This window comes from Nerophis lumbriciformis, linkage group LG01 (assembly GCF_033978685.3).
Source record: "Nerophis lumbriciformis linkage group LG01, RoL_Nlum_v2.1, whole genome shotgun sequence".
Taxonomy (NCBI): Eukaryota; Metazoa; Chordata; class Actinopteri; order Syngnathiformes; family Syngnathidae; genus Nerophis; species Nerophis lumbriciformis.
In genome coordinates, this window is record NC_084548.2 from 8220649 (window position 1) to 8247358 (window position 26710).

At 42.7% G+C, this 26710-nt stretch overlaps 1 protein-coding gene across 2 annotated transcripts in view; it reads right to left on the minus strand.

The window, feature by feature from the left end:
* celsr3 (cadherin, EGF LAG seven-pass G-type receptor 3) overlaps positions 1-26710 on the minus strand; it is a 283146-nt gene that overhangs the window by 227622 nt on the left and 28814 nt on the right. For both annotated transcript variants that reach the window (XM_061974323.1, XM_061974314.1), the window contains one exon: positions 16553-21721. In XM_061974323.1, coding sequence (XP_061830307.1) covers positions 16553-21440 — 4888 coding nt within the window. In that variant the 5' untranslated portion in view covers positions 21441-21721. The remainder of the gene's footprint in view (positions 1-16552; positions 21722-26710) is intronic.

A 26710-nucleotide genomic window follows, 5' to 3' on the forward strand; every position in this document is an offset into this window, starting at 1 on the left:
ATTGCTTATGTTAGGGCAGGGGTGTCAAAGTCAAGGCCCGCGGCCCAGATCAAAACTTAATGCAAGTCACAATCCCATGATTATTATTCTTTCAGAGAGACATAAGAACTTTTTTATTGGCACAAGATCTTCCGAAAATAAAATACTGCTTTTGAGCATCACAAGTTTGTTATTGTTATAAGACATAAAACTTCACAATACTTGTAACTAGGGATGTCCGATAATGGCTTTTTTGCCGATATCCGATATTCCAATATTGTCCAACTCTTAATTACCGATTCCGATATCAACCGATACCGATATATACAGTCGTGGAAATAACACATTATTATGCCTAATATTGTTGTGATGCCCCGCTGGATGCATTAAACAATGTAACAAGATTTTCCAAAATAAATCAACTCAAGTTATGGACAAAAATGCCAACATGGCACTGCCATATTTATTATTGAAGTCACAAAGTGCATTATTTTTTTTTAACATGCCTCAAAACAGCAGCTTGGCATTTGGGACATGCTCTTCCTGAGAGAGCATGAGAAGGTTGAGGTGGGGGCGTAGGGGGTGTATATTGTAGCGTCCCGGAAGAGTATAGTGCTGCAAGGGATTCTGGGTATTTGTTCTGTTGTGTTTATGTTGTGTTACGGTGCGGATGTTCTCCCGAAATGTGTTTGTCCTTCTTGTTTGGTGTGGGTTCACAGTGTGGCGCATATTTGTAACAGTGTTAAAGTTGTTTATACGGCCGCCCTCAGTGTGACCTGTATGGCTGTTGACCAAGAATGCCTTGCATTCACTTGTGTGTGTGAAAAGCCGTAGATATTATGTGACTGGGCCGGCACGCAAAGGCAGTGCCTTTAAGGTTTATTGGCGCTCTGTACTTCTCCCTACGTCCGTGTATACAGCGGCGTTTTAAAAAGTCATAAATGTTATTTTTTGAAACCGATACCGATAATTTTGAAACCGATACAGATAATTTCCGATATTACATTTTAAAGCATTTATCGGCCGATAATATCGGCAGTCCAATATTATCGGACATCTCTACTTGTAAGTATAGCTAATAATAATTTTTAATTGGTCCTTTGAAGATCACATGGGTTTTTAAAGCTTTAATCGAATCTCTCTTTTCAAAAATTCTTACCAAAACAATTTTGACTTAGATTTACAAGCAAAAATAGTTTTGTTTTTTAATTATTTTTTTTTAACTCTTTTTCAAAGGGGCATTTTTACCTGTTTATATATTATTCTACTCTGGTTTAATGCTGTCGTGAAGTATCAGGTGCAGGAGTGAGAGTGGAGAGTGTACACACACGCCAATTAAACTTTCATTTTCGGGCCCGGTCAAGGCAGTGCGTGCAAGATGGACAAAAGCATGAGAGGTGGGTGACCATTTTAGAGATTGCTCCGAACTTTAGACGGCTCGGTTCGTTATCCGGCGCTGGTACTGCTACTCTTTGTGCTTACTCTTTTTTTGTAACTATTCAATTCCAGTCACCTCTCATTATTTCAGACAGCCTTAGAACTAAATGATCTGGGTGGACTCTTCCCTCCTAAAGGAGTGTCCTAATACTTAAAGGTTTTAAGGTGGCAACAGTTTGACATTGGAATATGTGAATTCACCTTTGACACGATTGATTTAAAATATTTTATCGAATGATATTGGTTTGCATGTGAAATATCCAATTTAAGCTCCGATTCCAGCAGTCCTGCAGCCTGTTTACTTTTGCAAGGCTTGGCAGCCGCAGTTAGCATCTCAATGTCCTCCAATAAACACACAAGGTTGGTCTTTTTTTGTGTTTAGTGAAATCATTTACAAAAAGGTGAACATGGTAGGTTATAGGCCACTGGGAGATAGCACAGGCGTGTCAAACTCATTTTAGCTCAGGGGCCGCATGGAGGAAAATCTGTGCACACGCGGGCAAAACTAATCAAATCGTGACAAATAAAGACAACTTCAGATTGTTTTCTTTGTCTTACTTTGGCCAAAAATAGAACAAACACATTCTGAAAATATTAAAATAAAAATATAGAAAAAAATACCGGCAGCGGTAAAGTTTAGATCCATGAAGGAAAGGAGAAAGTGAATGAATGTTTATAACTGAATACATTTACATATGCATAAAAATGTGTTTTCTTTTGTATAATTGTTTTAATGAATTAAGTAATGTTTATGACAACCTTTTTCCAAAACACAATATAGAATGTGAGATACAATATTTCTGTTTTGCCTCTGGTGAGGGCGGTCGCATTTTTCTCCGCTCCCTCCTTCCCTGCTTGCTCTCTTCGTGTTTGTCTTGTCTGAACTTTTTTGAAGCCTCTTTCTTTGCGCTGTCCTCAAATCTAAACATCAAACATGGATATGATCAGCTGGACTCTCGACGCAATTGACAAAGTCTTTTCGACAAGGAAAAGAGGTTCGGGGGAGCCTGGCTGCCCTGATGGAACCATTGCTGCGGGGTACGTGTGAGACTCCAGGGATAAATGGAGAATCAAGTGCCTCTCAGTCCTTTCCATCAAGGACGTCGAAGACATCTACCTATTTGGAACCGTGATCGCGGGGCACCTGCTGATTGGGCTGGGCATTGCTCTGGTGTATCGTCAAATTCGGAAGACGATGGCAGCCACTCAAGGAGCCCAACGGCTGTTCGTCGCAATGGAAGGATTGGGCCGGGCTGTGGCAACACAGACTGTGGCGATTTCTGAACTGAATCGCAAAATGGATCACATCATGGAGAAGTTTGCTGAGAAGGAGAATTTAATTGAATTTGAGAGAAACCAGCACGGACAAATAGAGCACCAAGTCATTGTTTTTGACTGCTCAAAGAAAACAACATCCTAATCTACGATTTCACGCCCTCGAATGGCCTTGACGCTATCAGGAACAGGCTGTTCTGAAAAACACCCCCGAGGACACCTCAACGATGGACGCTTTTGACCTCCCTTTTTTTCAACAACACCTGGTGTCGAACTCTGAGATCGGCCCCAGTCCACAAAAACATTTCAACATCACATCCAAGTTAATTGGGCATACATGCACGCACCCGCCCCTTCCTCAACCAACGCCTTCACCACTGCTTGTTTGCTCCAACTCCCCCTCCCTCTGTTGCAAGTTTGTTGTGACTAAATGTAACGTGTTTATGTTTGCATTGCAAATGAGGTTTTTTCCCTTGGACTCAGTCTGGACCCCCTCTTGCGGATCCAGCCTTTGACTGATATGTTTTACTCTTCCCCCCCTTTCCCAATATCACCTTTTTCTCACCTTTGTTTAAGGAACGCCGTAAAAATGGCTGCATCGTCGGCGGTCTCGTCTTGTCTCCCTGTAACGTATGTCTGCTCTTAGTGGGACTGTGCCGAAAATATACTTTTCAGTTCTTATGTGTCTTGTACATGTTAAGAATTGACAATAAATCATCTTGAATCTTGAATAGGATAATGCATAAATGTATCTTCTTTTTTTTTTTAAACGGTTACAAAAAAGTGGAACCCTAAAAATGTACTGTGGGACCCAATTTTTAGGACTTGATGGGGTCCCTGGAACCCCATTTTGAAAATTCCTTGCACCGACACTGATGGAGTATTGGTGCGTGCAAAACAGCAGCAGGCGGCTGTGGCCTGCGGGCCGGTTCTAATACTAATCATCCCGGGGGCCATAGATATTTAATTCGCAGGCCGGATATGGCCCGCGGGCCTTGACTTTGACACAGGAACTAGCAGCTACACAACAGCACACAAAAGCTAGACATAAATATATTAAGTGTCCTTAATTGCACAATATAGCAGTCTGAAACAAAAAATTGGTTAATATAAACAATATTATGTATTTAGACAGTAATTGCATATTACTTACACATAGAAAGTCTCCAAGGTAGAAGTGTCTTAGAAAGTATCCAGTAACAAACGTGTCCGCATCATTTAACTTACTGCATCATGATTTATAGTGGCCACTATAAAAAACAAACAAATCAACACTCCACTTTAAAAGCACATTGTTTTCCATGCCTACTATTGTTCTCTGAGCAATTTCACTTGATCGAACCTTATTTTGCTCTGCAAAAGCATCTCTCAGGAGTCAAATGTAATTTATAGCGTTATTTCAATTTGCAATTGCAACAAATAAGAAGCTTCACTGCAAAAAGTCAGTGATCAAAAACAAGGAAACAAACACAAAAATTAGGGGTATTTTATTTGAACTAAGCAAAATTATCTGCCAATACTAGGGATGTCCCGATCCGATATTTGGATCGGATCGGCTGCCGATATTTGCCAAAAATTGCGTATCGGCAAGGCATGGGAAAATGCCGATCCAGATCCAGTTTAAAAAAAACTCCGGTCCGATTTAAATAATACATTCCACTTTTCTGCTGCTCCCTAATTTCCGTTCCGCATTTTCCAGCACACCTTCAACACATCCACAGGTCTGTGAATTCTCACGCAGTTGCTTTTAGCTGCTGGCATTACACGACAGGCTCTTCTCACTCTTTCCTGTGTCTCCCTCTCACAGACAGCAAGTGCACCTTCTTACACACGTCACATACTGTCACGTCATACGTCACATACGTATACGCCCTCTCCCAGCAGAGAGGTAGCATATATGGAGGTATATAGGTAGTATTATACTTGTGAGTGTTGATGACACAGCTTTGCAACAGTTGATATTCTAGTTTCAAGCATGTTTTACTCAATATGGGTCATCAAATCTCAGCAACAAGCTGTAATATCTTACTGAGATCATTTAGGACCAAAACCCTTAAAACAAGTAAAACACTCTAACATAAAATCTGCTTAGTGAGAAGAATTATCTTATGAGACAGAAAATAAGCAAATATCACCCTTATTTGAGATATTTAATCTTACTTAGATTTCAGTTTTAGCAGTGTTGTGCACCGACTTGACAGCTGATTTCTGCTCTGTTTGTTATGAAAGCCTTTTCAAGCCCTGAGGTCAGTCATTAAACTCAAAGTAGAACTATGTTGGAAAAATAGCTACACACACACACACACACACACAGTGAGTGGGCTTGGCGATATTCGGGTTTAAAGCAGCCTTTTAACAAGGGAAGCTTTAATCCTTTACATTAAAGCGGATACTTGAGCTGACACAAAAGCCCGGCGGCACGTTAAGTCTGCGACCATTAGCTTGTATCACATGTATACGCGCACGTCGGGTCTATTGTAGTCCGTAAGTAGATCTGCAGCCTCACACAAATCCACTGACCTCTTCTACACAGCACAGCGGTTAGCAGCTGGATGTGGCAGCTGCCCCTCACCCTGTGTCTGTCTTCTACAAACCCCGTTTCCATATGAGTTGGGAAATTGTGTTAGATGTAAATATAAACGGAATACAATGATTTGCAAATCCTTTTCAACCCATATTCAGTTGAATGCACTACAAAGACAACATATTTGATGTTCAAACTCATAAACTTTCTTTTTTTTTTTTGCAAATAATAATTAACTTAGAATTTCATGGCTGCAACATGTGCCAAAGTAGTTGGGAAAGGGCATGTTCACCACTGTGTTACATGGCCTTTCCTTTTAACAACACTCAGTAAACGTTTGGGAACTGAGGAGACACATTTTTTAAGCTTCTCAGGTGGAATTCTTTCCCATTCTTGCTTGATGTACAGCTTAAGTTGTTCAACAGTCCGGGGGTCTCCGTTGTGCTATTTTAGGCTTCATAATGCACCACACATTTTCAATGGGAGACAGGTCTGGACTACAGGCAGGCCAGTCTAGTACCCGCACTCTTTTACTATGAAGCCACGTTGATGTAACACGTGGCTTGGCATTGTCTTGCTGAAATAAGCAGGGGCGTCCATGGTAACGTTGCTTGGATGGCAACATATGTTGCTCCAAAACCTGTATGTACCTTTCAGCATTAATGGCGCCTTCACAGATGTGTAAGTTACCCATGTCTTGGGCACTAATACACCCCCATACCACCACAGATGCTGGCTTTTTAGCTTTGCGCCTATAACAATCCGGATGGTTCTTTTCCTCTTTGGTTCGGAGGACACGACGTCCACAATTTCCAAAAACAATTTGAAATGTGGACTCGTCAGACCACAGAACACTTTTCCACTTTGTATCAGTCCATCTTAGATAAGCTCAGGCCCAGCGAAGCCAACGGCGTTTCTGGGTGTTGTTGATAAACGGTTTTCGCCTTTGAGAGTTTTAACTTGCACTTACAGATATAGCGACCAACTGTAGTTACTGACAGTGGGTTTCTGAAGTGTTCCTGAGCCCATGTGGTGATATCCTTTACACACTGATGTCGCTTGTTGATGCAGTACAGCCTGAGGGATCGAAGGTCACGGGCTTAGCTGCTTACGTGCAGTGATTTCTCCAGATTCTCTGAACCCTTTGATGATATTACGGACCGTAGATGGTGAAATCCCTAAATTCCTTCCGATAGCTGGTTGAGAAAGGTTTTTCTTAAACTGTTCAACAATTTGCTCACGCATTTGTTGACAAAGTGGTGACCCTCGCCCCATCCTTGTTTGTGAATGACTGAGCATTCCAAGGAATCTACTTTCATACCCAATCATGGCACCCACCTGTTCCCAATTTGCCTGTTCACCTGTGGGATGTTCCAAATAAGTGTTTGATGAGCATTCCTCAACTTTATCAGTATTTATTGCCACCTTTCCCAACTTCTTTGTCACGTGTTGCTGGCATCAAATTCTAAAGTTAATGATTATTTGCAAAAAAATAAAAAATGTTTGAGTTTGAACATCAAATATGTTGTCTTTGTAGCATATTCAACTGAATATGGGTTGAAAATGATTTGCAAATCATTGTATTCCGTTTATATTTACATCTAACACAATTTCCCAACTCATATGGAAACGGGGTTTGTATTTGTTCTGTGGACAAATCTCCTAAAATGTGCGGCGGCATTCAAGTCAGGAGTTTGTTTTGTCCCCCCCATCTTTATCTGCAGCATGGCTTTGATAGAAGTGTTTACCGAGCCTCTTGAAAATCATTGGCTTCAGTCAAGCACCTGAGGCGGATTTTCAAGAGCCGTGAAGCCTGCCTAAATTTACATTTTCCCCAAACAATTGCTCCTGCTCGGCAGCGTATTAGTGCAGCAGGGATGACTCCTGTGATGTCCGCTTGCAGTTTAGGCACGCAATGAGCGACATGAGAAATATGCGTGCCACTGAAGGCTACAGTGCCGGTCACGGGTCTAGTCTGCAGTCGGTAAGACTTCACCAGAATAAAGGTTGCCATCTGGCCTTCTGGGCCTCTAAGGGGAGTGGAAACCTGGCCTGGCTGGCTGCTCCACCTGAAACATGTAACTCCTGGCAAGCGACCACGGACCAAGAGAAGACGTCTAATGTGATGTAATGGGCTGGTAAAGGTGCTCTGTAGAGGGGCTAGACCAGAACGTACAAAACCCAAAACCAGTGAAGTCGTAAATAAAAACAGAATACAATGATTTGCAAATCTTTTTCAACTTATATTAAATTGAATAGACTGCAATGACAAGATATTTAATGTCTGAACTCAGAAACTTCATTTTTTTTTGCAAATAATCATGAACTTAGAATTGAATGGCAGCAACATATTGCAAAAAACTTGGCACATTTTTACCACTGTGTTACATGGCCTTTCCTTTTAACAACACTTAGTAAACGTTTGGGAATAGAGGAGAACATTTTTTTAAGCTTTTCAGGTGGAACTCTTTCCCATTCTTGTTTGATGTACAGTTTAAGTTGTTCAACAGTCTCCGTATTTTATTTTAGGCTTCATAATGTGCCACACGTTTTCAATGGGAGACAGGTCTGGACTACAGGCAGGCCAGTCTAGTACCCGCACTCTTTTACTACGAAGCCACGCTGTTGTAACACGTGCAGAATGTGGCTTGGCATTCCATCCATCCATCCATCTTCTTCCGCTTATCCGAGGTCGGGTCGCGGGGGCAGCAGCCTAAGCAGGGAAGCCCAGACTTCCCTCTCCCCAGCCACTTTGTCCAGCTCCTCCCGGGGGATCCCGAGGAGTTCCCAGGCCAGCCGGGAGACATAGTCTTCCCAACGTGTCCTGGGTCTTCCTCGTGGCCTCCTACCGGCCAGACGTGCCCTAAACACCTCCCTAGGGAGGCGCTCGGGTGGCATCCTGACCAGATGCCCGAACCACCTCATCTGGCTCCTCTCCATGTGGAGGAGCAGCGGCTTTACTTTGAGCTCCCCCCGGATGGCAGAGCTTCTCACCCTATCTCTAAGGGAGAGCCCCGCCACCCGGCGGAGGAAACTCATTTCGGCCGCTTGTACCCGTGATCTTGTCCTTTCGGTCATAACCCCAAGCTCATGACCATAGGTGAGGATGGGAACGTAGATCGACCGGTAAATTGAGAGCTTTGCCTTCCGGCTCAGCTCCTTCTTCACCACAACGGATCGATACAGCGTCCGCATTACTGAAGACGCCGCACCGATCCGCCTGTCGATCTCACGATCCACTCTTCCCTCACTCGTGAACAAGACTCCGAGGTACTTGAACTCCTCCACTTGGGGCAAGATCTCCTCCCCAACCCGGAGATGGCACTCCACCCTTTTACGGCCGAGGCTTGGCATTGTCTTGCTGAAATAAGCAGGGGCGTCCATGAAAAAGACGTTGCTTGGATGGCAACATATGTTGCTCCAAAACCTGCATGTATGTATTTTTGAAACATGTTCCAAGCATCACATTCCAAATAAGCTAATATTTGCAAAAAAATAACAAAGTTTGAACGTTAAGTGTATTGTCTTTGCAGTCTATTCAATTGAATATCGGTTGAAAAATATTTGCAAATCATTGTATTCTGTTTTTATTTATGATTTACACAACGTGCCAACTTCACTGGTTTTGGGTTTTGGATACTTCACAGTGCATGGAGGCAGCTGTGGTTGCATGAGCCGTAATGGTCTTTTTCTAGCTCCCTGAATGAAATCTATTGCATATTCAACTAGGGCTGGGCGATATATCGATATATGCGATCTATCGCGGGTTTGTCTCTGTGCGATATAGAAAATGACTATATCGTGATATTCGAGTATACGTTCTCACGCAGTTGCTTTTAGCTGCTGGCATTACAATAAAGACTCTTCTCACTCTTTCTTGTCTCTCCTTCTCACAGACAGACAAGCGCACCTTCTTACATACGTCACATACTGTCACGACATACGTCACATACGTATACGCCCTCGCACAGCAAAGAGGTAGCAGCATGGGTAACGTTAGCTGTGATGCTAGCGGTGCGGTGCGAGTGGGAGAGAGATAGGTGCGAATCTGGTAACAAATGAAGGAATAATTAATTCCCCCCAAAAATAGCAGGGGGTCTATCGTCTGGCGGTGGTTTGGCTTCAAGTGGGAATATGTCGAACAGACAACCGTAATTTGTCAAGTGTGGGGCGAAAGCGTTGCTATAAAAAGTAGCATTACTGCTAATATGTAGCATCATTTGAAAAGTCACCCGCTAGAGAATAAAGAGTGTTTGAAACTCCGCATGTCAACATCTCTGTTCGGTGCCACACCAACAAAATGCCGAGGCAACCATTTCCACATCAACACCGTATGAACAAAAAAAACGACATAAGGAGATAGCGTCCGCAGGAACCTACCACATAGCGAAGGACATACACTATTTGATTTCATATTATGTAGCTCATTTTTATTTGACACTTATTGAAATATCTTGAGTGACATCATGCACAAAAGTGCACTTATAGCTTGTTTTAAAATGTCTCTGACAATCTTGCACTTTCTGTTTTGAAATGACATGAATGTTTGTGTCACTGCTTAATAACTGTTTAATAAATACACTTTTGGTCAATTGACTTAGTTGTGGTTTCCCTCTCTGCATGAAAGTTTAAATTGAGCATATATGAATGCAGTATGAAGAAGAATGTTTTAATGTAGACACAGAGAATAATCATACTGCTGTGATTATATGCATCAAGTGTTCATTCAAGGCTAAGGCAAAATATCCAGATATATATCGTGTATTGCGATATGGCCTAAAAATATAGAGATATTAAAAAAGGCCATATCGCCCAGCCCTAATATATATATATATATATATATATATATATATATATATATATATATATATATATATATATATATATATATATACACACATCCATCCATTTTCTACCGCTTATCCCTTTTGGGGTCGCGGGGGGCGCTGGAGCCTATCTCAGCTACAATCGGGCGGAAGGCGGGGTACACCCTGGACAAGTCGCCACCTCATCGCAGGGCCAACACAGATACACAGACAACATTCACACTCACATTCACACACTAGGGCCAATTTAGTGTTGCCAATCAACCTATCCCCAGGTGCATGTCTTTGGAGGTGGGAGGCAGCCGGAGTACCCGGAGGTAACCCACGCAGTCACGGGGAGAACATGCAAACTCCACACAGAAAGATCCCGAGCCCGGGATTGAACCCCAGACTATATATATATATATATATATATATATATATATATATATATATATATATATATATATATATATTAGAGATGTCCGATAATATCGGCCTGCCGATATTATCAGCCGATAAATGCGTTAAAATGTAATATCGGAAATTATCGGTATCGTTTTTTTTTTTATTGGTATCGTTTTTTTTTTGTTTTGTTTTTTGTTTTTTTAAATGATTAAATCAACATAAAAAACACAAGATATTAATAATATTCTGTTATTAATATTCTGGTTCCTACATTATATATCAATATATATCAATACAGTTACAGTCTGCAAGGGATACAGTCCGTAAGCACACATGATTGTGCGTGCTGCTGGTCCACTAATAGTACTAACCTTTAACAGTTAATTTGACTCATTTTCATTAATTACTAGTTTCTATGTAACTGTTTTTATATTGTTTTACTTTCTTTTTTATTCAAGAAAATGTAATTAATTTTTTAACTTATTTTATTAATTTTTTTAAAAAGTACCTTATCTTCACCCAAATTAGGCATAATAATGTGTTAATTCCACGGCTGCATATATTGGTTGATATCGGTATCGGTTGATAACGGTATCGGTAATTAAAGAGTTGGACAATATCGGAATATCGGATATCAGCAATATATATATATATATATATATAGATATATATATATATATATATATATATATATACACATAAATAGTGAAAGCATCCAATATCTATTGTCAGCAGTATAAAGTACAACTACAATTACAAAACATGTTGCTGAAATTTTTTTTTTGAGCATTATGTTTGCAAATACAGTATGAATGTCTTTGTTATTGTTTCCTTACACATAAATCTGTACCACTAAATTGCTTGTCTGTTTTATTGTTTTTGTCCTCCAGCAAAGCCTTGCTTGTGAGCTTTGGCAAGTACAACCAAAGCTGTTCTTGGCCACTATAGAACAGTTTGCTGGTTGCTTTGATCAAGGTCACCTTCGTCTGACGCCCTTTGGGGTTTTGAACCAAAAAAAAACATGATTTTCCTCACTCTACTGACCCTGCAGCCAGATGTTTGTCCTCTAAAATCGTGGATATTTACAATGAAGTGTAAAAAAATGGGAATTATCTAGAGAAGTGTAGAAGCTGAAGGAAAGAACCAGAGAAAATGGGAGTATTTGAGAGAAAGACAAAAGAGAGGAAGAGGAGTGCAGGCCCAGCGCTCTCTGCTGTGCAGAGATACTATTGACTAAAGGCATGAATACACTCTGGAGCGCAAAGCTTTGAGCCACCTGAGAGTACGCACTTTTGTGATGTCACACCTGGGAAAACACAAAATCTTGCATAAGCATTACCGTACTGTACTGGGGGAAGAAAACTCGAGCATCAATGCTGCAAATCAGGTATGCATGTGCAAACAGACAGCGCACACATTGCGTGAGAATGAGTGAAAACAGAAGATGAGAAGAAGGAGCAGAGACAAAAAGAGGAGAGGTGGAGAAGTGCGAAGAAGGGAGAGTGCGGCTGAAATGAAAGAAGGAAGCTTGGCTGCAAATGAAGGGAGGATAACATACTGTGAGTGAGAGGAAAATATATGTTGAACTGCACTGCAAAAAGTGAAATGTGAGTAAGATTAAATATCTCAAATAAGGGTGATATTTGCTTATTTTCTGTCTGATAAGTGAGAAGAATTATCTTCTCACTAAGCAGATTTTATGTTAGAGTGTTTTACTTGTTTTAAGGGTTTTGGTCCTAAATGATCTCAGTAGGAAATGACAGCTTGTAGCTAAAATTTGATGACCTATATTGAGTAAAACATGCTTGAAACTAGAATATCAACTGTTGCAAAGCTGTGTCATTAACACTCACAAGTATAAAACTACTTTTTTAAAGTAATAATTTCTTACTTCGAGCATGAAAAAAAAAAATCATGATGTCAAGATAATGGCACTATCCATCCATCCATCCTCTTCCGCTTATCCGAGGTCGGGTCGCGGGGGCAGCAGCCTAAGCAAGGAAGCCCAGAATATCCTCTCCCCAGCCACTTCGTCCAGCTCCTCCCGGGGGATCCCGAGGCGTTCCCAGGCCAGCCGGGAGACATAGTCTTCCCAACGTGTCCTGGGTCTTCCCCGTGGCCTCCTACCGGTTGGACGTGCCCTAAACACCTCCCGAGGGAGGCGTTCGGGTGGCATCCTGACCAGATGCCCGAACCACCTCATCTGGCTCCTCTCGATGTGGAGGAGCAGCGGCTTTACTTTGAGCTCCCCCCGGATGGCAGAGCTTCTCACCCTATCTCTAAGGGAGAACCCCGCCACCGGGCGGAGGAAACTCATTTCGGCCGCCTGTACCCGTGATCTTGTCCTTTCGGTCATAACCCAAAGCTCATGACCATAGGTGAGGATGGGAACGTAGATCGACCGGTAAATTGAGAGCTTTGCCTTCCGGCTCAGCTCCTTCTTCACCACAACGGATCGATACAGCGTCCGCATTACTGAAGATGCCGCACAGATCCGCCTGTCGATCTCACGATCCACTTTTCCCTCACTCGTGAACAAGACTCCTAGGTACTTGAACTCCTCCACTTGGGGCAAGATCTCCTCCCCAACCCGGAGATGGCACTCCACCCTTTTCCGGGCGAGAACCATGGACTCGGACTTGGAGGTGCTGATTCTCATCCCAGTCGCTTCACACTCGGCTGCGAACCGATCCAGTGAGAGCTGAGGATCCTGGCCAGATGAAGCCATCAGGACCACATCATCTGCAAAAAGCAGAGACCTAATCCTGCAGCCACCAAACCGGATCCCCTCAACGCCTTGACTGCGCCTAGAAATTCTGTCCATAAAAGTTATGAACAGAATCGGTGACAAAGGGCAGCCTTGGCGGAGTCCAACCCTCACTGGAAACGTGTCCGACTTACTGCCGGCAATGCGGACCAAGCTCTGACACTGATCATACAGGGAGCGGACAGCCACAATCAGACAGTCCGTTACCCCATACTCTCTGAGCACTCCCCACAGGACTTCCCGGGGTACACGGTCAAATGCCTTCTCCAAGTCCACAAAGCACATGTAGACTGGTTGGGCAAACTCCCATGCACCCTCAAGGACCCTGCCGAGAGTATAGAGCTGGTCCACAGTTCCACGACCAGGACGAAAACCTAAAATAATGGCACTAGCATTTACTTAATTTAAGAATATTTTTCAACATATTGAGCAAAAAGGTCTCTTTTTTTTTCTACCAAGAAAAATTCACTTGTTATTAGTGAGAATATACTTATTTTAAGGTATTTTTGGGCTTATTGAGGTTAGCTAATTTTACTTGTTTTGGAAAGTCTTGACAAGCCGAATTTTCTTGTTCTATTGGCAGATAATTTTGCTTAGTTCAAATAAAATACCCATAATTTTTGTATTTTTTGTTCTTGTTTTTGAACACTGACTTTTTGCAGTGTGGGCAACTGATAGGAATTAATTCATTGATCCAGCTGTGTGCCAACTATCCATCCATCCATCCATTTTCTAATGCTTGTCCCTTTCGGGGTCGCGGAGGGTGCTGGAGCCCACTAGTGGATCGAATAAAGCAGAAGCTGAAGATAACGCGAACACACACACACACACACACACACACACACACGAAGTGACAGCTTTACTCCGAGCTTGACTCCCGCCGACTGCGGCTTCATTATAATCTCATAACTGTCATGTCCTGGAGGGGCTGAGCTCGTGAGGGAAATCTCACATGAATTTATAAATCTCGTTCAAGCGTGCTAAATGCTGCGTTACAACCAGCCAGAAGGACGTCATTTTGCCCACACTTACACACATTAAAGCTGTGTAAACACAAATCCAAACACAGGATTTTTAAGTGGTTTTTTTTTGTGCGAGGTAATTCGTAGGATTGCAATATAGCATTGATTTTCACGAACCTGTGTGGATAAGTTGCACTTGACTTTACACACTCATTACTTGGCTTAAACAATTAATGCCTCACTCATTTACTTTAACTAGTCATTAGTCCTACTTTGATTAATTTACTTCACGCCTTACTCACCCATTCACTCATTACTTCACTTACAACCTCGTTCCCCAATTCACTCGTTACCTCATTTTATTTTTATATGTACTGCAGGGCTGTTCAACTAAATTGCGGAGAGTAGGCGGAACAGCTCCCTTCACAAAATGAATGGGTACCAAATTTGGTACTTTTATAGGCACTATTTATTAGCATTATTTATAGTCCGTCAAACTGCCTCCATATAATGTTACAGTTTTCAATACCAACAAAGCAAGTATGCATAATAGAAAACGTTCAAACGTAAAGTGAGAGGCTTCACTTTTCCAAAATGTGCTAGCTTGATGCTAATTTACATTGTATTTGCCATACACATGCTACTGATTAGCATGAACAATTTTACATGGCAATTTCAACACCTCCAAATTGGTAATGAAAACTACAACTAAGGTGCACTGTACAATCAAACATCTAGTACAAACGTTTGTATATTAGGTACAATACTTACAGTGTGAACATGTTGTAGGGTACAACATAAGAAGACATTCAGTTTCATGGCAAAGACTACTTACGGATTAAGGTAAAACACCGTAGTCTCTACACTACTGCTAACTAATGTCTTGGAAATGCAACTGCATGCAAATTCTACCATATAATATTTGCAAATGAGACTCAAAAATGTCATTTAAAAACAAGATATAACAACTGGACAGCACAATTACAAGGGGTGTCAAAAGATTTTTTTTTTTTGAATGAATCACGATTCTTATTTGTAACTACTCCTTATCGATTAAAAAATATAAAAAATTTATATATATATATATTTTTTATTTTTTTTATTTTAATCTGTCCTATCCAGTTACTGTATATATGCTGTGTACAGATTCATTTTAGAAAAGAAATGTGTTGCATACTTTTCTTGTTGCCTTATTTGTATTTGACTTTATTAAATGTTTGGGTAGCATTTTATTAAACAAAACCAGTTTTTTTTTCAGCAACATAATACATTTTGCACACAGTATTTCATGGAGGAATGTAGTTAATCATAGAACTGGCACCCAAAGTAATTAAAATGTATTAATTTTGAATCGAGAATCGATTTGAATAGAGACTTGATTCTGAATCGAATCATTACCCCCCAAAACGCAAAAGAAATCGAATCGTTTGGTGCCCAAAGATTCACAGCCATAACAGTTACCTTAATCAGAGTGTTGTTAATTAAAAATAAAATCTTATTATCAAACAATTAATATTTATTAACACACATAAAAGTACTAACATTTGGTATCAATGAGTACCAGCATTGATTCTCTGGTACTGGGAATTAATTGATCGGTTCAAATGTGAAAGGTACTCATCCCTACAAGGAGCTACCGCAAAAATGCTAAACAAAGACGATGTTTGTATGACAGGACAGCGCTACGCTTTTAAGAACCTATTGGCAAAAACACTGATGAGACAGCCTCTATTTTCGGTTGCCCAAACGTTTTACCTCCAAGGACCAAAGTGAAAATGTGCCAACAGGCCGCGGGCCAAACACAGCTTTTTTAAGCAGGAAACAAAAATTGCCTATGTGCAAATAATAAAGTTCCCTCCCTTCCGTAGGCCAGACAAAACGACAGTGTGCCAAATTTGTTTAGTCGTGTCCAGGTTTTGACTAGTTCACAGGTTTCAACTGGTTTGTGGGCCACCAGTTGAAAGGCGTTGCTCTACTATGTTGACAGATCCATCGCTTATCTCTATCTAAAACCTAATTCCCAATAATATGAATATGGATAAGCATTTGGTGTCAGCTCTGATTGGTATATAAAAGCAACAGGACTAGATTAGCAGGTCACACACGCACTCCCAAGACAGCATTCACAAAACAGTAACCAAACCCTTCAAAGCATCTTTCACTGTGTGAATAATAGCAAGTGCTTCACATGCATATTTACAACTTTGCTGGATAAAAATACACTCCAATCAGGGGATAAGACACACAAAAGACACAAAGGCCTTCTCCTCGTATGTAATCTTATCCCAGCATTGTTAACAAACCTGCGGAGTCTTCAGTTAACTTCATGCTGTTTGTCATAGTGGATGCAGCTATACACACTTCCCCCCCGAAGTCCCCTTTCATGCTCTCTTACCTGTGACAGAGATCAGCATGGGAGCCACCAGCGGCCTGTTATTGTCCAGTTTACGGCTCAGTCGGATCTCCCCGCTGGTGTGATTAAGGAGCAGCAGGTGAAGCTCGTTCCCTCGGTCTATGGTGTAGTAAAGCCGGTCCGACACATCTGGATCGTGGGCCGGGACTCTCCCAATTACCCCGGTGGGGAAACTGTTTGAACGGTTGGACACAAAATTGTTAAAAATAATCTGGAAGTCCTGCAGAGTGGGTTTGTTGTCGTTCTGGTCCACCAGTTTGATTCGCACAGTAGCCCGGCTGACCAAAGGGGCTGAAGTGGCCTGGACTACGATGACATACTCATTGCGAGCCTCATAGTCAAGATCAATAAGGGATGTGAGCTCGCCTGAGAAGATGTCCATCTGAAAGATCTCAGGGATGTTTCCTTCCACAATTTGATACATGATTTGGGCGTTGGCGCCCTCGTCCGGGTCTGTGGCGGTGATTTGGGCGACCACAGAACCCACTGCGCTGTTTTCCCTCACGAGAACCTCAAAGTCATCGGCAGGAAAGACCGGGGCGTTATCGTTCACATCAAGAACCGTCACCTGGATGTGGACAGGTGTTTTCTGGGGAGGCACGCCTCGGTCGACGGCGTACGCTGTGAGCTCATAGAATGGCACACTTTCCCGGTCCAAACGGCGAACAGTTCGCACAATTCCAGATGTTGGTTCAATGGTAAAGTCTCCATCTCCATCCTCGCCGTTTTGAAAGGTGTACTGAACGCGACCATTGGCGTGGGCGTCCCGGTCGGTGGCTGAAATTTGGAGGACACTGGTGAATGGAGGAGCGTCTTCACTCACAGTTCCCTGATATCTGGGGCTGAGGAACTGGGGTGCGTTGTCATTCACATCATTGACATTCACCTCCACGTATGTAGTATCTGATTTTTGTGGAATACCGTTATCTTTTGCCGTTATTGCCAAAGTGTAGGTCATCTGGTCCTCATAGTCAAGCTCTGCCTGTAGCGTGATAGCTCCTGATGCAGGATCTATGCGAAACTGAGGGATATTGTCCTCCAGGAAATATGTGATGCGTGCGTTTTCACCCACATCATCATCGGTTGCGCTGATGACAACCACTTGGCTCCCAATTGGTCGGTCCTCATTCACACTAACGGAGTAGTGTGCGCTCTGGAAGACAGGCCGGTGCGTGTTGGCATCTGTGATGTTGATGTGCACCTGACAGGTATCATGAAGTGTGCGGTCTGAAGCAGTGACAGTTAAGACATAGCGCCGCTCTTGTTTGTAGTCCAGAGGGAGGGCTAAAGAGAGCAGCCCGGACCCCCCTGCTGTGCTGATGGCAAAGCGGTTCCTGGTGTTGCCACCTGTTATCTGATAGGTCACTGCGCTGTTGACATCCCGATCCACAGCTGTGACAGTGACCACACTGGTACCAACTACAGCATCCTCATTCAGGCGGGCGTAATATTCCTTTTGTAAAAACTCTGGTCGGTTATCATTGACATCCATGACTGTTATTGTGACACTTGCTGTGGCAGAAAGAGGCGGCATCCCATAATCCCTTGCCTCTGCACCAAAGAAATAGTGCTCTACAGATTCCCTGTCAAGAATGGATCTGACGGTGACCCAGCCCGTTGCAGAATTGATGAGGAATGGTGTGTCAGAGCTAGTGCCGGTCAGTCTGTATTCCAGGCGTGCGTTGTCACCTGCGTCGGTATCGATGGCCTGGATGTGGAGGATAGAGCTTCCAACAGGTGCACTCTCAAGCACAGATGCTTGAAACGGCGTGGATACAAAGATGGGCGGGTTGTCATTGACGTCTGTCACCTGCACACTCACAATGCCGGTGTTGTTGGAAAGAGGTGGTCGGCCATTGTCCTGCGCACGTACACGCAGGGTGTACTCCCGCTCCGCCTCGTAATCCAGGGGCGCCACTACTTGGATTTCCCCCGTGAAACTGTCTATGGAAAACTGTCCACGACTGTTCCCACTGATGATATTGTAGTGAACCGCAGCATTACTGTCCTTGTCCCGGTCTGTGGCACTCACACGGAGGATCTCTGTGTGTGGCCTCACGTCCTCCTTCACCGCCACCACGTACCGCTTCTCGCTGAACTGTGGCACATTGTCATTTTCATCCAGCACGGTGATGAAGACTTCGACTGTGGCTGATCGTGGCGCTGGTTCCTTGCCCTGGTCGCTAGCCTCCACCTGGAGCGTGTAGCGTTCACTTGTTTCTCTGTCAACAATTCCGCGGGTAGTTATGAGGCCTGATCTTGGATCAATTTCAAAAGCAGCTCTTCCAACTGTTGCGGTGTCGCCCACAAATCGGTAGCGGATATTAGCGTTGGATGGGGAGTCTAAATCTGTCGCTCTCAGTTGAAGAATGGGATACCCTTCCTCTACATTCTCCCTGATGGTTTCCCTGTACTCGGTCTGCTCAAAAATAGGGGAGTGATCATTGCGGTCTGCGACAGTAATGGCAACCATTGTGGTGCCAGAGAGGCGAGGGGAACCATGATCAGTCGCTGTGACACGAAAATAATGCAGAACCATATGTTCTCGATCTAGAATCTGGGTGGATGTGATCAAACCGGTGTCAGGGTGTATGTGGAAATAGTCAGACGATCGGCTGTTCATCAATGGGGCCATGCTGTAGCTCAACCTGCCTGCATCCCCTGCATCCGGGTCTGAAGCAGACATGACAAGAACCGAGGTCCCAGGTGGCTGGTTCTCGGCCACTTGTATTTGGTAGTTATATAGGGAAAAATGAGGATGTCTGTTAGCTGCACGTCGAGAGCGAGGCCACGCCATCAAAACCTTGCCTGTCCTTTCTTCCGGCAAAGTTTTATCATCTGGGTCTATTATCAGCCTTTCCAGGCTTCTTTCTCCCCTTGAACTGCGCCTCTCCTCAGCCTCCCCCTCTGGCTCCCTCTCATCACTATCTAGGTGTGTGATAGTGACGGTGCTACTGCCCCTATCCTGACCCTTCCCTTCCTCTGCCTCTCTCTCCTCAGCTTGGCCTAGCTTTGTTGTCCCCCTCTCGCTTTGCTTCTCATCCTCCCCTTCTCCCCGCGGTCCTCTCCCTACCATTAACTCACCCTCCCCCACCTGTAATTTTCCTCCCCCAGCAGCAGCGGCAGAGCCCTCCAGTCCGTCCCCCTCTGCCTCACCATCTCTCTCCCTTCCCTCCTCAGTCCCAATCTGCTGCTTTTCTGACAGTCTGACGCCTTCTAAAGACACTTGCTCAGTGGACTTTAGCGTCTCTGATTCATCACCAAAATCACGCCTGTCTTTACCCTTGTTGTTGTTGTTGTTTACGTTAAAATCACCCCACAAAATCACTCTATCCGTAAGAGCAGAATCCATCTCGTCCCCCACAGAAACGGGCCAAAGAGGAAACTCACTCGGCCATGTGGTCAGGTTGACTTGTGAAGAAAAAGTGGGAGGCTGCGAAGACGAATGTAACTTTAGATTTAAATGAGCCGGAAACTTCCCGGACACAAAAACTGCCGAGTCAGCTCCCTCTGACTCAACATTTTCTGCAGAACAACAGATTCCAGCAGGTTCAATTTCTGCATAACGGCTTGTTTGTACTTGGAGTATTGACAAAATATGACACATTTTAGCACGTGTAAACCACTGACCTGGCGCATCCGTGATGCTGCCTGTTTCAAATTGCCATTTGGGATACCTCCGAGTTATGCCTCCCCGGAGACCTAAAAACTCCGCTAACAATTCACACCTTGCTCCTCGTCCCTCAAAACAACAGGGAGTCTCCTTACCCGCTTCCTCGCTCTCGGTTCTCGCTGCACATGCCCCTTCATTATCATCCCTACGATCACTACCTGCATAATTAGATACGTTAATGTGTGCGTCGCCTTGACTGACCCCTCCTCTTTCAATCTCCCTTCTCCTACCATTCTCTCTGCACATAAACACTGCCGGTGCACAACATCTAGCCTCTTCCTCACCCTCGGACCACCGTTCCCTCTCCCGAATAACGCACCGGGTTCTACGGGCAACCTCGCCCCCCTCTCGGATGCTGCGTGGGCCGATAACGCGGCGCCTGCCCAGATGAGAACAATTACCAGCTCTTCTCTTGACCATGCTAGTTGAGCTCCGAGCACCATCATTATTATTCCTGTTCTGGTAACTCTGACAAAATGCTTGGACCCGCATACAAATATTAAGATGTGATTTATATTTTTGATAAGAAGCTGAGTTATATCCAGGAAAATACGTTGCTTCTGGTGATAATTTTAAATCCTTACAGTGCCTGGTGAGCTCACCAGCTTTCTCCCACAGCCCTCCATTGCTTCTCCCTCGACTTCCGGGTGCCTTGCTCAGGCTAAAAGCTCGCACAAAGGCGCTGTGGGCTCCACGTTTAGTAAGGTGTGGCCGGGGCAGCGCGCTCACTCGAGTTCTTTGTACTGTCCGTTTTTTGCCGCTCTGAACCGGCGAGGGGTTGAAAGCTTCCGAGGTGGCGGGCGGAACAACGCCCTTCTTCCCCGCACTGACAACACCGGGGAGGAGAGGAGGCGGTAGCTCGTCCCCGCTCCTCCTAAACGTCCCGAATCCTTCCGGTGTCCCTCCGCCGCCTCCTCCTCCTCCGCGCCGCGCTCCGGAGCATCCCTCACGCTGCGTCCGCTCATCGCTCCACCTGCTGGCGGGTAGATCCCGGCTGTCCTCCGGCGACTCCCATGCTGGCTCGCACGTACACTCGCTCGCTTTACCGGCATCCCGAAGGCGGGGGCCCGGGGTCCACAGGTCGGAAGCCCCCGCTGCATGCGCCGTCGGCGGGGTGAGGGCGAACAAAGAGCCGAGGAGAAGCAGGTGAAGAACCAGAGGCGAGAGCTTGGCGAAGCCCGGTAGCAGTGTAGCCATTTAGTCTCTTCCTTTTCTCGGTCTCTCCCCTCCGTCTTCTTCCCCTCTCCCTTCCTCGTCTTGCCTTCTCACTCCTCCACTCCGGCTAGGTAGCCACTTCCAGGACCGCCGGCACCGCCCGACACCTTCCCCCAGGCTCCCCCGTCTCTTCCTCGGCCTGGAGAGTTGGCATCTACCCGCTGAGGCGTGTGATGCTCGGGCCGTGTGAGTCAAGAGCGGCGCGGCGGCAGCAGCATCTCTCCACACCTTCACTCACATCCAACATGGCTCACACTCACTGGCTCACACACACACACACACACACACACACGCACACACACACGCACACGCACACGCACCCACACACACTCTTGTATTTGTTACCTTCTTGAGACCTGAGAAAAATGCCTACCTCTTTAGGACCACCTTTTCTAGATATATAAAAATGTGCAAATATAAATAAGTTAATAGTTAATTTTTTGTTTGTTTGTTCGTTGGCTTTTAATCTTAAAAGTTAAAGTTAAAGTACCAATGATTGTCACACACACACACTAGGTGTGGCGAAATTATTCTCTGCATTTGACCCATCACCCTTGATCACCCCCTGGGAGGTGAGGGGAGCAGTGGGCAGCAGCGGTGGCCGCGCCCGGGAATCATTTTTGGTGATTTAACCCCCAATTCCAACCCTTGATGCTGAGTGCCGAGCAGGGAGGCAATGGGTTCCATTTTTATAGTCTTTGGTATGACTCGGCCGGGGTTTGAACTCACAACCTACCGATCTCAGGGCGGACACTCTAACCACTAGGCCACTGAGTAGGTTCATTATTTACTTCAAGTTATTAATATATAAAGACAGAACAATAAGATCATATGGACAGCAGTAAGTGTTTACATTTTGCTTTATATTTATTAGGGATGTCCGATAATGGCTTTTTGCAGATGTCCGATATTCCGATATTGTCCAACTCTTTAATTACCGATACCGATATCAACCGATACATGCAGTCGTGGAATTAACACATTATTATGCCTAATTTGGACAACCAGGTATGGTGAAGATAAGGTCCTTTTTAAAAATAATAATAAAATAAGATAAATAAATTAAAAACACTTTCTTGAATAAAAAAGAAAGTAAAACAATATAAAAACAGTTACATTGAAACTATTCCTTTGACTAGATGCCCTCCACATCGAGAGGAGCCAGATGAGGTGGTTCGGGCATCTAGTCAGGATGCCACCCGAGCGCCTCCCTAGGGAGGTGTTTAGGGCACGTCCGACCGGTAGGAGGCCACGGGGAAGACCCAGGACACGTTGGGAAGACTATGTCTCCCGGCTGGCCTGGGAACGCCTCGGGATCCCCCGGGAGGAGCTGGACGAAGTGGCTGGGAAGAGAGAGAAGTCTGGGCTTCCCTGCTTAGGCTGCTGCCCCCGCGACCCGACCTCGGATAAGCGGAAGAAGATGGATGGATGGATGGATACATTGAAACTAGTATTTAATGAAAATGAGTAAAATTAACTGTTAAAGGTTAGTACTATTAGTGGACCAGCAGCACGCACAATCATGTGTGCTTACGGACTGTATCCCTTGCAGACTGTATTGATATATATTGATATATAATGTAGGAAGCAGAATATTATTAACAGAAAGAAACAACCCTTTTGTGTGAATGAGGGAGGAAGGTTCTTTGGGTTGGTGCACTAATTGTAACTGTATCTTGTGTATTTTATGTTGATTTAATAAAAAAAAATTTAAAAAAACGATACCGGGGCTTCACGGTGGCAGAGGGGTTAGTGCATCTGCCTCACAATACGAAGGTCCTGAGTAGTCTTGGGTTCAATCCCGGGCTCGGGATCTTTCTGTGTGGAGTTTGCATGTCCTCCCCGTGACTGCGTGGGTTCCCTCCGGGTACTCCGGCTTCCTCCCACTTCCAAAGACATGCACCTGGGGATAAGTTGATTGGCAACACTAAATTGGCCCTAGTGTGTGGATGTGAGTGTGAATGTTGTCTGTCTATCTGTGTTGGCCCTGCGATGAGATGGCGACTTGTCCAGGGTGTACCCCGCCTTCCGCCCGATTGTAGCTGTGATAGGCTCCAGCGCCCCCCGCGACCCCAAAGGGAATAAGCGGTAGAAAATGGATGGATGGATGGAAATTAAAAACATTTTCTTGAATAAAAAATAAAGTAAAACAATATAAAAACAGTAACATTGAAACTAGTATTTACTGAAAATGAGTAAAATTAACTGTTAAAGGTTAGTACTATTACACAATCATGTGTGCTTACGGACTGTATCCCTTGCAGACTGTATTGATATATATTGATATATAATGTAGGAACCACAATATTATTAACAGAAAGAAACAACCCCTTTGTGTGAATGAGGGAGGAAGGTTCTTTGGGTTGGTGCACTAATTGTAAGTGTATCTTGTGTATTTTATGTTGATTTAATTATAAAAAAAAAAAAAAAAAAAAAAAAAAAAAAAACGATACTGATACCGATCATTTAACAAAAATGATACCGATAATTTCCGATATTACAATTTAACGCATTTATCGGCCGGTAATAACGGCAGGCCGATAATATATTACTTATTTTTTGTTTGGTTTGGTATTTGTTTGGTATCATCCCGTGAGGTGTATAATGAAAAATAATAAATAAAATAAATAATATTACTTTTTTTGTTCGGTTTGTACTTCATGAAGTTTTGAACTTGTTTTTTTCGTTTGTTTTCATTATATTTGGATGTATTTCTTTGGTTTGTATGCTTGTGAATCTGGGCTATCCATTAACTACTTCACAAAATGAATGGGTACCAAATTTGGTACTTTTATAGGCACTATTTATTAGCATTATTTATAGTTAGTCAAACTGCCTCCATATAATGTTAAAGTTTTCAATACCAACAAAGCAAGTATGCATAATAGGAAACGTTCAAACGTAAAGTGAGAAGCTTCACTTTTCCAAAATGTGCTAGCTTGATGCTAATTTACATTGTATTTTCCATATACATGCTACTGATTAGCATGAACAATTTTACATGGCAATTTCAACACCTCCAAATTGATAATGAAAACCACAACTAAGATGCACGTTACAATCAAACATCTAGTATATTAGCTGCAATACTTACAGTACAAACACGTTGTAGGGCGCAACATAAGAAGACATTCAGCTTCATGGCAAAGACTACTTACGGATTAAGGTAAAACACTGTAGTCTATACACTACAGCTAACTAATGTCTTGGAAATGCAACTGCATGTAAATTCTACCATATAATATTTGCACACACCCACACACACTCTTGTATTTGTTACCTTCTTGAGACCTGAGAAAAATGCCTATCTCTTTGGGACCACCTTTTCTAGATATATAAAAATGTGTATTTACAACATTAATAATATATGCAAACTATGCAAATATAAAAAAGGTAAGCTTTTAGTTAATTTTTTGTTTGTTTGTTCCTTTTTAATCTTCATTACTTACTTCAAGTTATTAATATATAAAGACAGAACAATAAGACCATACACTGCAAAAAGTCAGTGTTCAAAAATAGGAAAAAAAAAATACAAAAATGAGGTGTATTTTATTTGAACTCAGCAAAATTATCTGCCAATAGAAAAAAATTTGGCTTGTCAAGACTTTCCAAAACAAGTAAAATTAGCTAACCTTAATGAACCCAAAAATACCTTAAAATAAGTATATTCTCACTAATAACAAGTGCACTTTTCTTGGTAGAAAAAAAGAGACCTTTTTGCTCAATATGTTGACAAATATTCTTAAATGAAGTAAATGCTAGTGCCATTATCTTGACATAATTATATGCGCTTTTTTTTTTCATGCTTGAAATAAGAAATTATTATTTAAAAAAAGTAGTTTTATACTTGTGAGTGTTGATGACACAGCTTTGCAACAGTTGATATTCTAGTTTCGAGCATGTTTTACTCAACATAGGTCATCAAATCTCAGCTACAAGCTGTAATATCTTACTGAGATCATTTAGGACCAAAACCCTTAAAACAAGTAAAAGACTCTAACATAAAATTTGCTTAGTGAGAAGAATGATCTTATCAGACAGAAAATAAGCAAATATCACCCTTATTTGAGATATTTAATCTTACTTAGATTTCAGTTTTTGCAGTGTATGGACAGCCGTAAGTGTTTACATTTTGCTTTATATTTATAATTTTGCTTATTTTTTGTCTGGTTTTGTATTTGTTTTGTATCATCCCATCCATCCATCAAAATACTTTTTCATAACATGGTCACTACTGTCTAGTTTATCTTGTTATATTCTTATTCTACTGTTATATTTGTATTCTCATTGTTGCTTTTTATTTTTATTCTATTGTAATATTTTTCTATTTTGTTTCCATTTATACCCCCATTATTTACTTTTTACATTCTATCTCAATTCTGTACACTGCTGCTGGATTTTTTATTTTCCTGAGGGAACTCTCCTGAAAGAATCAATAAAGTACTATCTATCTATCTATCTATCTATCTATCTATCTATCTATCCATCTTCTTCCGCTTATCTGAGGTCGGGTCGCGGGGGCAGCAGCCTAAGCAGGGAAGCCCAGACTTCCTTCTCCCCAGCCACTTCGTCTAGCTCTTCCCGGGGGAATCCGAGGCGTTCCCGTGTATCATCCCGTGAGGTGTATATTACTTTTTTTGTTAGGTTTTTACTTCATGAAGTTTTGCATTTGTTTTTTTTGTGTGTGTGTGTGTGTGTGTGTGTGTGTTTTTTGTTTGTTTTCATTATAGTTGGATGTATTTGTTCGATTTGTATGCTTGTGAATCTGGGCTATCCATTAAGTAACACTACTTATTATGTTGAAGGGGGCAGGAAATATAAGATTTTCTTCATCATGTTCCTTCTGAAGCATAGGTGTGTACATATGTGTTCTGTTGCTTGATTTTTATTGTCTATTGATCAAAAATGCACATCAATGAAGGAGATAAATAAAAAAATGAATGAAAATGAAAAATGATGTCTCTATATTAGTGGTTCTTAACCTTTTTGGAGGTACTGAACCACACCGGTTTCATATGCCCGTTCACCGAACCCTTCTTCAGTGAAAAAAAATAAATTTAAAAATTTAAAATTCAAGGCAAAGTTATGTTTTTTTTACTGGTGCACAAAATGAACCGTGCATGGACATCAACTTGTTCAAAGAACAAAACCAACACAGTGCATGAACTCACAACAAATTACACACCTAAAATAAGATAAATAAATTAAAAACATTTTCTTGAATAAAAAAGAAAGTAAAACAATATAAAAAC